This window comes from Ostrea edulis, chromosome 6 (assembly GCF_947568905.1).
Source record: "Ostrea edulis chromosome 6, xbOstEdul1.1, whole genome shotgun sequence".
Taxonomy (NCBI): Eukaryota; Metazoa; Mollusca; class Bivalvia; order Ostreida; family Ostreidae; genus Ostrea; species Ostrea edulis.
In genome coordinates, this window is record NC_079169.1 from 16988102 (window position 1) to 17003940 (window position 15839).

At 35.1% G+C, this 15839-nt stretch overlaps 1 protein-coding gene across 1 annotated transcript in view; it reads right to left on the minus strand.

The window, feature by feature from the left end:
• Positions 1-10860: 10860 nt before the first annotated feature.
• Positions 10861-15839, minus strand: part of LOC125646888 (peptidyl-prolyl cis-trans isomerase-like) — a 16180-nt gene continuing 11201 nt past the window's right edge. Inside the window, exons 2-3 of the mRNA XM_048873492.2 lie at positions 13315-13476; positions 10861-11332 (exon numbers count right to left, since the gene is read on the minus strand). Of these exons, the coding sequence (XP_048729449.2) occupies positions 11124-11332; positions 13315-13476 (371 nt within the window). The 3' untranslated portion in view covers positions 10861-11123. The remainder of the gene's footprint in view (positions 11333-13314; positions 13477-15839) is intronic.

A 15839-nucleotide genomic window follows, 5' to 3' on the forward strand; every position in this document is an offset into this window, starting at 1 on the left:
TTCCTTGTTTGTAAAAGATAACTTTGGGGGTTTTTTTTCTCTCAGTGTACGTGTATAAATATACAACCAGAATATTTTTCGATTGAGTTTAAAAGGGGGATAAATATCTTTGTAACATAAAAAAAAATCTAGGTCGAATAGTCAAGTGTTGGTGCTTTTCACATGCCGTACACACCGAATGAATGCTGGACAGACATCGGACATTCAACCCACTATTACAGAGTAAATTCGAACCCAAGCGATATAATTGCATGTGATTCAATCACAACTTTCACTTTTTCTGTGTTTCAAAAACTGCGATATATACAAACGTGTACAGGCATCTAGGATTATTTGATTTTGTTTCTAAAAGCAAGATTTGGTTAAATTTTGGTCCTGTGGTTCCAGGAATGACGAGCAAACAGATACCAGGAAAACTTAAATATCGGAACGTGTAATATTGCTATATATGTAATATTGCTACATATGTAATATTGTTACGTGTATAATATTGCTACATGTATAATATTGCTACATATGTAATATTGCTACGTGTATAATATTGCTACATGTATAATATTGCTACATATGTGATATTGCTACATGTATAATATTGCTACATATGTAATATTGCTACACGTATAATATTGCTACATATGTAATATTGCTACATGCAAGGTGAAGATAACGAACAGTGATCAATCTCATAACTCCTACAAGCAATACAAATTAGATAGTTGGGCAAACACGGACCCCTGGACACACCAGAGGTGGGATCAGGTGCCTAGGAGGAGTAAGCATCCCCTGTTGACCGGTCACACCCGCCGTGAGCCCCATATCCTGATCAGGCAAACGGAGTTATCCGCAGTCAAAATCAGTGTGCCAAGAACGGCTTAACAATCGGTATGAAACACGTCAGACAGCATTTGACCCAATGTGAGGTTGTATTGACGAACTAGATCGTTATAACGACCATAGAATTTGCGAAATGCTGACTTCAATCGAGACTGTTGAAATCCCTGTACCATCAACTTGTTTGTCAGTAGCTTACCTCGATTTAAAAACTGACTATACCCAGAACAAGCTCTTGCATATCGAATCAGTTGAGATATATAAACACCATATGCAGGTGATAATGGAATATTGCTACATAAATGTGGGAAGTTGACGATGGAGAAGCTGAAATCATCCCGTTTGTCATACAGTTGAGTTGTTAGTTTGCCGTTAATGTCTACTTTCAATAAAATATCCAAGTATGAAGCAGAAGTGGACGACTCTGTGGAGTCCTTTATTTCGAGCTCACAGGGATATATCAAATCGACATATGAATGAAAGCTATCATTGTTAATAGACAAAACGTCATCGATATATCTAAAAGTCGAATTGAAGGTCACAGCGAGAGATTTTTTCTTCTCACGTAGAAGTTTTTGAATAAATACATGTATAATATTGCTACATATGTAATATTGCTATATATATAATATTGCTACATATGTAATATTGCTACATATATAATATTGTTACATATGTAATATTGCTACATGTATAATATTGCTACATATGTAATATTGCTACATATGTAATATTGCTACATGTATAATATTGCAACATATATGATATTGCTACATGTATAATATTGCTACATATGTAATATTGCTACATATGTAATATTGCTACATATGTAATATTGCTACATGTATAATATTGGTACATGTATAACATTGCTACATGTATAACATTGCTACATATGTAATATTGATACATATATAATATTGCTACATATGTAATATTACTACATGTATAATATTGCTACATGTCAAATATTGCTACATGTATAATATTGCTACATATGTAATATTGCTACGTGTATAATATTGCTACATGTATAATATTGCTACATATATAATATTGCTACATATGTAATATAATTGCTACATGTAATATTGCTCTATATATAATATTTATAGGTTATAGACTTTGTATGGGAAACTATGACGACCGAGTTTTTTGGCGCGAAGAGAAGGTCGTTATATTTTCCCAAATAAAGTATATAACCTTTTTATTATATACTTTAAATTTCATTTAGAGACTAACAATGATTTTATTTTTAACAATTTCTTTATTCGTTTAACTGAGTAAAAGATGAAAAATTTGAAAATTAAGGGCGTAGTAATTTGCTTGTGTATTGATTGTGACGTAATGTTTTCGGGCCGGAATGTTTCCGGGCATATATCGTGTGATATATGCCTTCAAACATTTAAAGAAAAAAGAAGAGATGAAATTGAAAGTATATAATAATGCTACGTATGTAATATTGCTATATATGTATGTGACAACCAGTTATCTTTGCCGCTAGTGTGTGTATGTGAAAATGATATGTGATGCCCATGCAATTGCTAACTATTCATAACTTTGACCTTGACGTTTTTGGATTGTAACGCAACGCGTTTTCTTCACAGTTGTCAGGTACGTAGAACCGGTGGGGGTGTTAAATTCTAAGAGTGTGTCTTGTAAGAAATTTTACTCTCTACATGAAACTGATAACTACCAGGCATGTAGCATCGAGGAGGAGGGGTCCGAAGAAGCCTTGATTTCACAACTTTCTCTAATTCTTGACAAAATTAAAATTAAATAAAAATCCACCAGTCAGAGTATCGTACATTTTTAAAATCCACCTCCACCCCCCTCCGGTTCTATGTACCTGACTATAGTGAACAAAGCGCATTAGGTTGAGTTACAGTTCAAAGGGTAATGTCAAAACGACGCACGGGGCGTTGTTTTCATCCCATTATATTTACATTCACTGAATCTTTTCTCTTATATTTTTATCGAAATTGACATATAAGATATAGGGCTCACAGCGGGGATGACCGGTCGACAGGGGATGCTTACTCTTCCTAGGCACCTGATTTCACCTCTAGTGTATCCGGAGCTTCGTGTTTGCCCAGTTCTCTATTTTGTTGCTTATGGGAGTTATGAGGTTGATCAAAGTTCGTTATCTTCGCCTTTCACATTGCTCTCATCTGCGACAATGAATGCATGTTTGTTGCAAACTAGTTTGATCCGGTTTTTTAGGACGACCACCTGTCTGTGTGATCATTACCAAACATGGAGCGTTTTCAAGGTCAAAGGGTGTATTGACTGTTCCGGACTTGCCATAAAAAATGTATTCGAAATATGAAAGCCCCACCTATAATAGTTCCGAATACTAGTATATTTAATAAGTTATGTTTTCTTAAAAGTAGGTCAAACTCCTAGTTCAAGGTCATACAGTCAAAGATTATGAAATGAAAGGTATTGAAGAAATATATATATATATATATATATATATATATATACATGTATACATATATACAAGATATGAAATATCTACCTTATAGAGTTCAGGACACATTGTATAGGTCAGCTTTTTTAATAAAAGTAAGTCAAACTTTCAGGTCAAGGTCAAAAGATCACAGACCATTGCATCACATGAAAGGTCTTTCAGAAAAAATGAATATACAAAATATGAAAGCCATGTCTTTTAGTTCAAGAGATATTTTTGAAAGATTTTTAGGTCACCTGAGTCGCTATTGGTCTGCATCCGACGTCGTCCGTTAACACCCAGAAACTACTGGGCCAATATTGACCAAATTTTGTATGTAGCATCTGGAGGTGAAGGAGACCGAAAATTGTAAATTTCATGACCCCCTACCCTAAGGGGCCTTAATTTTGGGGTACAAACTGTAAAATTTATGTATTTCTTTAAAAATCTTCTTCTTTACTCCTGGACATCAAGCAGAGAAAGTGAGTATATAGTAATGATGAGCAAGGAAGTTTCTACCAAAATTGTAAATTTCATGACCCCCCCCCCCGTAGGGCAGGGGGTTCTTGTGCAAGGGTGTGGTCATGTATTGTTATGTATATAGTGAATATAAATTATTTCTTTAAAAATCTCAACTCCTGGGCATCTAGCAGACAAAGTGAGTATATAGTTATAATGAGCAAGGAAGGGTTTACCATAATTGTAAATTTCATGACCCCCGGGGCAGGGGCTTCTTGTGCAAGGGCGTGGCCATATATGGTTATATAGTGAAAATACATTATTTCTTTAAAAATCTTCTTCTGTAATCCTGGACACCTATCAGACAAACTGAGTATATAGTTATAATAAGCAAGGAAGCCTATACCAAAATTATACATTTTATGACCCCCGGGGCAGGAGTTCTTGTGCAAGGGCATGACCATATACATGTATGTTTAAATAGTGCAACTTCTTGATAACTATCATTCCAATTCCCTTCAAATTTGGCATGAAACATCTTCATACCTCTGGGGCCCCAGAGGTGAAGGAATCCTGAAATTTACCAGTCATGATCCCCAGGGTAGGGGTTCTGACCCCAAGGTGAGGCCAAACTTACAATATAGTGTTTCTTTAGTACTATTGATACTAAATTGAAACGAAATGGATATTTAGAAAGAGCAGGTAGTCCTTTACCAAAATTGTAAATTTGATGATCTCCGGGGTAGGGGTTCTGACCCCAGGGTGGAGGCAAACTTAGTATGCAGTATTTATGTGTAGGTTTGCTGACACTGTATAAAATCTAAATGCATACTTAGGAATAGCAGAAAAGGATGTACAACAAATGGTGAATTTCACAACCCAGGGTTTTGACTCTAGGATGGGTCCAAATTAGTCATATCTTTTAATGTTTCAGTGTTAATACACCTATTATATTATGTACAGTGCATACACTTTTGAGAGCATGGAAGTTTTAAGAACACTTTATACCGTTGCTGAACATTAGAATTTAGCTTAGATATTCAGAACACGATTTTTCTCTCTCTAGATTTCATAGCCCTTGGGAGTAGTGATACTTTTATCTTGTACTCAGGTGACCGATAAGGTCTGTGGGAGTAGTGATACTTTTAACTAGTACTCAGGTGACCGATAAGGCCTGTGGGAGTTGTGATACTTTTAACTAGTACTCAGGTGACCGATAAGGCCTGTGGGCCTCTTGTTCGTGTTTATCAGCATACAACACTTCAATCCCCAATTGTGGCCCCACCCAACCCTCGGGAACCATGAATTGCACAAACTTGGATTTACTCTACGTCAAGAAGCTTCCGTGTGAATTTGAACTTTTCTGGCCCAGTGGATTTTGGGAAGAAGATTGTTAAAGATTTTCCCTATATGCTCTCATGTAAAACTTTGATCCCCTATATTGTGGCCATATCCTACTCCCGGGGCCATGATTTGTACAAATGTGAATCTGCACTATGTCAGGAAGCTTTCATGTAAATTGCAGCTCTTCTTGCCCTGTGGTTCTTGAGAAGATTTTCAAATGACCCACCCTATTTTACATTTTAGTGATTATCTCCCCTTGCAGAAGGGTGTTGCCCTTCATCTGAAGAAACTTGAATCCCCTTCATCCAAGGATGGGCCTAGTGGTTCTGGAGAAGAAGTTGAAACTGTGAAAAGTTTACAGACAGACAGACGACGGACAACAGGAAATCAGAATAGCTGACTTGAGCTAAAATGTGTGCAGCAAGTATCAATAACATAACTACCAATTCTGCTTGCTCTACAGAAAATTGTCAACCTAATTTTAATGCAAAGCATTAAAGGGACTGGTTCACGTTTTTCAAAAGAAATATTTTTCATTTTTGATGTTAAAAATTAAAAATATAACTCATTTAATGTTGACATCCAAACTTTGGACCGTCTGAATGCAAGGATAAGAGCAATATTTTAGCTTTAATTCTGTGTTATGTAAACAAAGATTGGAGTCTTTTTATGTAAACAAACAAACCAGTGAATCATTAATTTTGTAATTTAAAGTATCTTCATTTTGTACAATCACAAATTTAAACTTATATAAACACGTTTTACCTAATGTATACTTAAGATGTGATATACATAATAAGCTTGGATCAATATCCATTTATTTGAAAACTTCGTAAACACAAACACACCTTAATTAATCTTTGTTTTCAAAACAAGTAATAAACTCTCTATAATGGGCTTCTGTCATGATAGATAACCTTAATTTTTTGTGAAACCTTCTAAACATATCAGACTGTAGATTTTGATCATTTAAAGTGAAAAACAAAATTTGGGGGGAAATCGTGAATCAGTCCCTTTAAAACGGCCGCTGAAATTTTAAGCATATTCTACACAACTTCCATTGGGATACATTTTCACAGTTCAGCGTGGTTATTTCCCCCTGTATACAGGGGTCATACAATACGGTGTGGTCCTCTGGTGATTGCTTCATTATAAGAAATAGATAGAGAATTTACTATTTTTGATTTTAATTTGGTGCTGCTTAAGAAATTGTTGTAAAAATCAAATACAATTACTGACAAACAATATGGATGCACAATAATTTTAGTCAATGATGATACATCTATGTCTCCCTTCTGTGATTTTTCACAGTCCTCGGCATCAGAATAAGCTATAGGTGTCTTTAGCATATAAGCAATTCTTATCAATATTTTGGACGACCAAATGTCAGAAATTACAACCAACGTACGTAATTATACTTGTATTCATTTCACACTGTGGACAAAAATATATACATCAGGTGTCGATGAACGGAACATGTTAATGTAATCTTTCTGTTGAAATATGTTTACGTGCGTTTACGTTTTGTTAAAACATTAGGTTTACTGTTAACGTACGAGTCATTCTTTTGAAAATTAATATATGTATGAATCAACTTCCTCAAATATACGCAAAAGTAATCATCAAGCACGTAGCAAAAGTTTGCATTTAAGAAACTGAATTGATTTATGAGTAATTGTCTCAATGTATATTCACAGAGCTTTTCAATATCAATTTCCTTTTCACTTTGCAAAACAATCTGACTTCTTCTATAAATACAAAATCTGCATACTGATATAAAATAACTGACAAAAATACATTAACTGTCTTTGTACCACTATTCAATGCTGTCATGAATATTTCGTCAAAGTTTATTATGTCAAGAACTTCACTTTCACAGGATGATGATTAACAAAATTGTTCTTAAAATCAGCCAACTTTATACATCTGATAAATAAACGCATCACGTCCTCGCATGTTAATTGGACATATTTTAGAAATTTAGAATCAGACTTCCCTCTCCTAAAAATCTTTTCAGCATGCAGAAACATCAATCCATTTTTATTTGGCATTAGAATACCTATTACTAAAAAGTATATGTATTTTGTTACATGGCATAATTTAGAGGCTCTATTAGAAAGCATATAGTAGTGCAGATATTGAACAACCTTGTCTAACAGAATTTTCAATAGGAAAATATTTATCTACATGTCCATTACACTTTATACTACTGTATATATCCGTATGAAATGTATGTACCCATTGTCTAAATTGAGTTTCAAAACGAAACACCTCTATCAAATACATCAATTAAATACTCATGACTCACTCGATCAAAAACCCTTTTCTGATCAAATTTAACCTTATAAACCTTTAAAATTTAGAGGGTTATGTGGTGAAAGTTTATAAAGAATTCCGAAAAAGCTTTTGATAGAGTCTAAATTGATATGGTAGAGATGGATAACTTAGATTCTATAAAATTCGACTACTTTTTGAATCGAACTCTCAAGGGACAGGTCAATATTTATTGGGGGGTTGGGACCGGTGCATTCCATATTTTCATTTTTTAAAAACCGTATGTCCTATCTTCTAAAAATACCAAAAAAAAAGTAAGTTGCTGTCCTATATCAGATGTGTAATTAAAAAGTGTGTGTCCTATCCAATCAATAAACAGATATATGCATTTATAATTGAACACCATTTTTACTTCATTTTAAAAATCTCTGGAGTTCTTCATAATTGTCTCTCCAGTTATATCAGCTGAGGGATTCAAGCTCCCGAGTCGACCGGTCACACCTTCCGTGAGCCCTACTTCTTGATATTTCAAGGTAAACGGAGTTATCCGTAGTCAAAATCAATGTGCTAAGAACGACCTAACACTCGGTATGAAACAATTCAGACAGCATTTGACACAATTATAGGTTGTATTAAATGGCAAACTATCCAATTATTAAAGATGTGTTTTGGCTTGAGTTAAATTCTGGTCTGTATCGACCAACATGATATACCATTTTTATTTTCTGTGATTGAAATCCATATTCCATGCAAAACTTACATGTGATTTTAACAATTTTATTTACAACTGAATATTTCTTTTATGATTTTTAATTACGTTTTGATATTAAAATTTTTCAAAGGTAGTATTTTATTGCAAATTGTCTCTAGTATATTCAAATTGGACATAAAGCATGCATACAATTCAGTACTATTGTTTGTAAGATAGTTGAATTAAAAGTTTTTAATACTTTATAATATATTTTGTTCATCGATACATTTGCAAAAAAAATATATAGCTGTCCTATCAGTGTTGAAAATAAAAAAGTTGGGGTCCTATCAGTATTGAAGTCAAAATAAATGTGTGTCCTATTGCATTTTGCACCGGTCCCAACCCCCCAATAAATATTGACCGGTCCCCAAGAGAGTTGAAGCATAAATTTTTCACTGAAAGAATAACATATTTAGTGTTTACATTTTCATCCTTTTAAAATTCTGATAAAGTATCGTTTATGCTAGTTCAAACAAGGAACTCACAACTACATGTATTACAAATACTTTGTTTACTAGATCAGCGCCATTTCATGGAGAAATTTTTACAAGCCTCGTGAGTTTTCAAACCGTACATGCCTTTACAACTGCGGAATATTTCACTCTAATTGAGACGTTACCAGCTGCAGGTGAAGTACCACAAATTTAGACCCATGCTTATGCTCAGGGGCCAACGCCTGCCGCGACACGGGGCCTCCTTTATTTCAAGTCATTTCCGAAAGACCCACCATTCTCACTTCTAAATGTTGAGCGTTTGGCGAAGGAGCACTCACTACCCATGTTAACGTCTTAGGTTTGATGCGGCCATGGCACGATTGAAGATCCCTCACTGCTACAGCCCCCGAGTGCCAGGCATATGTCTAAATTTGTGGTACTTCACCTACAACTAGTGACGTCTCAATACTCGTGAACAATTCTCGACGGGACGTAAAACCAATCATTCAATGCTCAAGTTTTATTTCTAGTAACTAATATTTGAACTTTTCTGGCCCAGTGGTTCTCATGCTTTTTAAATATTTCCCCATGTATTTTTATGTACAACTTTGATCCTCTGTATTGGCCCCACCCTACTCCCGGGGCAATGATATAAAACTTGAATCTGCATTATATCATGAAGCTTTCATGTAAATGTATTCTTTTCTGGCCCAGTGTTTCTTGAAAGATTTCTAAAAAATTTATCCCTATATATTTGCATGTAAATCTTCTCCTATTGTGGCCCCATCCTACCCCCAGGAACCATGGTTTTAACTTGAATCTGCACTAATGTAGGAAGCTTTCATAAATTTCAGCTCTCCCAACTCTGGTTCTCAAGATTTTTAAAAACTCCACCCTTCTTTTGAACAAACTTGAATCTCCTTCACCAAAGGATCCTTTGTGCCAAGTTTGATTGAAATTGGCCCAGTGGTTCTGGAGAAGATGAAAATTTTATGATGGTCAAGTTTGATCAGAAAAGCTAGAGTCTTCGGCTCAGGTGAGCTAAAAAAAACTTTCAGTTATTATCTCCCCTTTGAAGGGAACAAGGCCCTTCATTTGAACAATCTTAAATCTCCTTCACCCAAGGATTCTTTGTGCCAAATTTGGTTGAAATTGGCTCAGTGGTTCTGGAGAAGATGAAAATGTGAAAAGTTAACAACGATGATGGTCAAGTTCGATCAGAAAAAGCTCACTTCGCACTTTGGCGTATATAAACCAAAGTTGAAATCTGGGAGGTAAAGTGATCTTCAGTTCTCAGGTGTACACCATGTGAGAAATAGACTGACATGCACGAAGCAACACCCCCTTGCCTTTACAAAGGGAGTAATAAAAGTAAGCATTACTTGGCATATTTCACTTTGTGTACTACTTGACATACTGTTGCACCATGAGAATACCACACAGTACATAAAAACAAGAGGCCCATGGGCCACATGACTCATCTTGGCCCATATCTGAAGACTTTCCATATATATTTGCACGTAAAACCTTAGTCCCTATTATGGCCCAAACTACCCTTTGCAAACTTGAATCTACACCATGTCAGAAAGCTTTCATGTAAATGTCAACTTCTTTGGCTCAATGGTTCTTAGATTTTTAATGCTTTTTCCTATATTTGTACGCAAAACATTGACCCCCCCCCCCCCCCACTTGTGGCCCCATCCGCCGGGGGCCATGATTTGAACACATTTGAACCTGCACGATGTCAGAAAGTTTTCTTGTAAATATCAGCTTTTCTGACTCAGTGGTCATTGAGAAAAAGATTTTAACTATATATTTGTATGTAAATCTTTGATCCCCTATTGTGGCCCCATCCTATCCCCGGGGACCATGATTTGAACAAACTTGAATCTGCACTATGTCAAAGTTTTCATGTAAAAATCAGCTTTTCTGACTTGGTGGTTCTTGAGAAGATTTTTCCTATATATTTGTATGTAAAACTTTGACCCCCCCTTTGGGCCCCATCATTTGAACAAACTTGAATCTGCACTATGTCAAAGTTTTCATGTAAAAATCAGCTTTTCTGGCTCAGTGGTTCTTGAGAAGAAGATTTTTAAATGACCCCACCCTATTTTTGCGATTATCTCCCCTTTGAAAGGGACATGGCCCTTCATTTGAACAAACTTGGCCCAGTGGTTGATGAAAAGATGAAAATGTGAAAAGTTTACAGACAGACGGACGCCGGACAAAATGTGATCAGAAAAGCTCAACTATCACTTGAGCCTTCGGCTCAGGTGAGCTAAAAAACCCAGAAAAAATGTAACACAGAGCACATCTTAAATACAGGAGAAATGTAAAGACTTCTTTAATTTCTTAATATCGCATTTCTTGAAAAAAACTTTCAACCTTCCAAAATACAATCCTTTTCAACAATTTAACAAAACTAAAATATTATGTACTACAAATAATATTTAGCCAAATTAAAGAAGAACTATTGTGTGCATATTTTATCATGATTACATAATCAAGCACTGTTTTGTAGCATTGTTACATAAAATGATGTTCAGAAGCTCTATAGTCGGCAGATAAAAAGTTTCGTTTAGAGCTGGCCACAGTTGGCAATTGCAATTTTCTTGGACGTTTTCCCACTCTGAGATCCCAAACTTTCCATTTTCTTAACAATATCCAGGCCTTCCACTACGGTTCCAAACACAACATGTTTGCCATCAAGCCACGGTGTTTTTGCTGTACAAATGAAGAATTGGCTGCCATTGGTGCCGGGACCTGCATTAGCCATGGATAAAATACCTGAAATAATATATTGAAAGCAATACTTGAAAAATCTTTTCTGTGAATATCATCAATATTTTGATAATAGGTTGCAGATTCCATAAACAATTAGAATTCTCTACATCAAATATTAGAGACAAACAAATTATGAAATATGTCTTTAAACAGTAGTCCTTTCACACGAATTTTGTCCAGTGGATTTATTCAATCAATCAGGTCATTAAGGAGTATTTCATGTACATGCACTTCTTAGAATTTCGTGTACATGCGATAGATTCACTCATTGAATGAAAAAATTGTTTTCAAGTGTTTAATGGATGGAGCCCGTAAGCCTGATAATTGCTTGAAAATTTCATATTAAGATATCTTTAATTGTATTTCAATATTTTCATCAAGAATGTTGCTTCGAGAGTTCATTGCAATCTTTGTACTTGATCATTACAGGAAATATTTCAAATGCAGCATGCCAACTCTCAACACAGTAGTGTGTTGCATAAAAATCCACACGTTCTGCACATCACTCGGACGCAATATTTGTTATTGTGGTGTATGTAAAATCTAAACCAAACCAAACTCTGAAATTTGTAATCGGTGCATCAAATCGAATAATATAAATTGCGGTGCACTGCACAGCCCATACCTTCCTTTGTCGTCATTTTGGTGAGGTACATGATCGAGTATCTCTTGAAGGTGATCCTAAACCCCAAAACTTTCTCCGAAAATTGTCTTTGTATTCTAGACAAAATGCCATGGCAAAGGCGACAACACGGGCTAAACATGGGGGCCGCCATTATTCAAACCAAAGTGTATGTATGGCGCGATTTCATTGGATGCCTTGGAAAGTCAAAGCCTGATATTTTGAAGGCTTAGAAATGCGACTAAATCCGCCAAGGGAGAGATCAGAGTAAGCGAATCAGACACTTGCAGGGCTTGAAGCTAACTTTTTATGTCACCAGTCCAGCCGGACTGATCAGTGATGGGGTATAATTTCAACCAGTCCAACAGAGTTTTCCAGAAATAATTAAACATATTTCGTTAATGTTATTAAAATGAAATTTAACTCAATATGTCTCAGACAATGTTGTAACACTTATATGTGGGATTTATATTTATGAATCAGATTCGTCTGATATCTACAGATCGAAGCATGCCAAATGTGTATAAAATTTCATATTAAGTATATTTTCCAAAATGATACTATAGAAAATTAACCAGTCCCATCGGACTGACTGTCAGTCTGTCCGACAGACTTTTAACAAGTCACAGACTGATGGGCATATGTTAATTTCGAACCCTGCACTTGGCTTGCGTAGGCCTAAATAAATGGTTTAGTGCACTAGTCATACACCACTAGAAGATTTAGTTCTGCTGGTTGTGATTCCTACCACGGGTTGGGACAGAAGTGGGTATCCAAATACATACATGTATAGTGAATTTTTCTATGTTTTACATTCCTTTGAATACTCTTCCCGGATCTATGAGATTGATCATTGTTCGTTATCTTCACCTTTCACTTAATGCAGTTAAGATTGTTTAGGAGTTCATATTGCAACCTTTGTGCATATACGTACATAAATAGATCATTAAATATGTACGTTTTGGTTCTTTGTGCTAGTAGGTTTTAAAAATGGGCTAATTCAAGAATGCATTCTATAAGAAGTGTATATCCGATGATCGATTATTAAAAAAAAACAAACAAAAAAAACCCCATCTAAATTGGTAGCTTTCTTTCCAAAATAATTGGTGTTTTCTGATTACTGGTACAACACTATTAATTTAGTCATAAAAAAAATCACAGCTCATATACCGGGAGGTTAAGTGATAAAAGCGCTGATGCGCATCATGGAATATGCCAGCAGAGCAATTGCTATTCATGACGCCATGTTCACTGAATGTTTTATCTTATCTATTTCATTTGAATTACCATATTGCAAGAAGACCTTTTTAGTGAATTGGGCTCCTAAAGTGATACCTAGTATCACCATGAGATCTGCTCTTACCTGGTCCAGTGTGTTTCAGTGTGAAGTTCTCATCCTCAAATTTGTTTCCATAGATACTTTTCCCACCTGTGCCGTTGTGGTTTGTAAAGTCTCCCCCCTGGCACATAAAATCTGGAATAACTCTGTGGAAAATACTGCCGTTGTAGCCAAAGCCCTTTTCTCCTGACAAGATAAAATATCCATAATAGTCGTGACTCACAACCAATACAAAATGTCTTACTGCAACATCCTGCCATCTTGTAACAAAAGTTCTACAAAGCAGGCAGTGATTTTATTTACTTTTTTAAAATAACACTCCCTCCTTTTCAATGGGAAAAATTAGCAACAAATTGGGAAAAATCAATTATAATAAAATAGAATGAAAAATCAATTCAAGAACAAAAGTGGCTGGGTAACTTAAATGTTATTTCTCACTGAGACAGCAGTACAAAACATACTGAAACAAGAGGTCCATTGCTCACCTGTACAACAGTTTTAGAAATTAACAAGCTTAAGCAAAATTATCATTACTCCCCCCCCCCCCCCCCAAGCCCCTTAAGGGCGTTTCCAATTACATATTGAAAGAAAAGGAAGGCAAAACTTTCTTTTTTTTTATTCGGACAGTCAATATTTGCCATCTATCACTAGATATGGAACTTACAAGATACATACGTTTGTGACTACTGACATGTAGTACCGTATTTTGCCGAATATAATACGCAGTGGTGTTTCATACGCACCCCCCACTTTGAGCCTAAAAGTTGGTGAAAAAACGCACTTCGGGTGTATAATACGCAGCAAAAATTTTGACCAAGCGGTAATATTTATTTTATACTTAGTGTTAATTTGCACTTAATATTTTTGCAGAAATAATGAATTCTAAACAACGCACAATAATTTGCAAACTTTTTGAGATGATGTCTACATCGCGGTAATCTTCAATGAGAATCTTCAGGGAAATATCAACCCGGACAAGCCTGTTCATTTCAGCAAAGCACGAGATTTTGTAGCATTAAAGTCTTGTCTTAACTGACTCGATATTTCCTTTGTTGAAACTTAAAATCAATCAAATAGCCGATGTTTAATATAAAAATAAAATTAAACAATTAAACTATCGCTTATTTTACTGTAATCCTCACACCATGGTAGGTACAAAGATGCAAATTATCAACTCCTCGTTAACTACGATGACTATTAAAATGTGTGAAAAAAAATTTGTTGGGTATTTCTTTACCCGGAGGGGGTATCTAACAAAAGCACAGTGTACACAACAATGGCTTCGTAAAACACGCTCTGGGCACCCTCTCGGTAATTATTTCTTTTACGCAAGAATAGTTATTTCAAAGATTCAAATTAGTATTTTATTAAAAATTAGGCCTATTCATGAAACTTACAGTAAACCAACTTTTAGCAAGTGACAAAATTATTTTCCAACAATTTTAGCACGCGACAAGGCATTATTGTGTACACATGCTTTCGATAATGGCGGCATGCGATGTAATGAATAGTCAGATCCAATGCAATTTGATTGGCTGTTTGTTTCATGATAATTGAATTATTTAGATATTGTAAGTATACATATCACATTTTCTGCAATTTTATGTTTCTGTAGTAATTTTCTTGAGGTTGAATTTTCTAGTTAATAAATAGGTGAACGTGAAAAGGCGTACAGTATCCGATGCCTTGGTCTTTGAGTGAAATATTACACTACTTAATCGCCGAGTTTCATCTGGAAAAAAGGGTCAAAAACCTATTGTGGTATATAATACGCACCCCTTTCTGGCACAAAAATATTCTCTAAAAAAAGTGCGTATTATATTCGGCAAAATACGGTACTTAGCAAGTGTTCATGTGGGCAAAATACTAAACTAAACCAAAAATGACATTTTGATAACTGATTTTACCCAATTAATTTTAATACATGATTGCATGTATATCTGTGTTGATGTACTTGCAGAAAGCATGCAAGACACCATTTTGAAAATTTCCGATAATTTGACAGGGTTGTCACTAGAAATTATTGATTCCCGGATTCATGGTTTTTAAGCAGCTTGATTTCCATGAAAATTTTAATGAGTCCCATGAAAATTTGATGAGACTTTTTTATTATATATACAATCAAAATGGAAGCAGTACAAAACGTATCAATTTAAGATTTATTTTTAATCATTTGCGACTTGGCCTCGGAAGACTAATTGTCCACGCCAACAGAAGTACTTCCCTGAATCTCCTATCATCACAACAACCCTATTCAATATTAAGTGATAAAATAGATGTGTACTAGTTTTGTTTGCAGACGAATCTGTAAAACCTACAAAAGTTTACAAACTATGCTACTTTCGATTCCAATAAAAATGACTACCGGAAGACAAACATTTACATTTAAATATAGATCCCCGATTTGAAAAACAAATAAAGAAATAAGAATAAATAACTGCCAGTGGCAAAATGTTCCCCATATTGCATCTTATCTAATTATCATTTGAATATCATATTCTAATTTGCACTAAACAAATAAGTAGGGGTTCTAAGTAAAATTATGATTT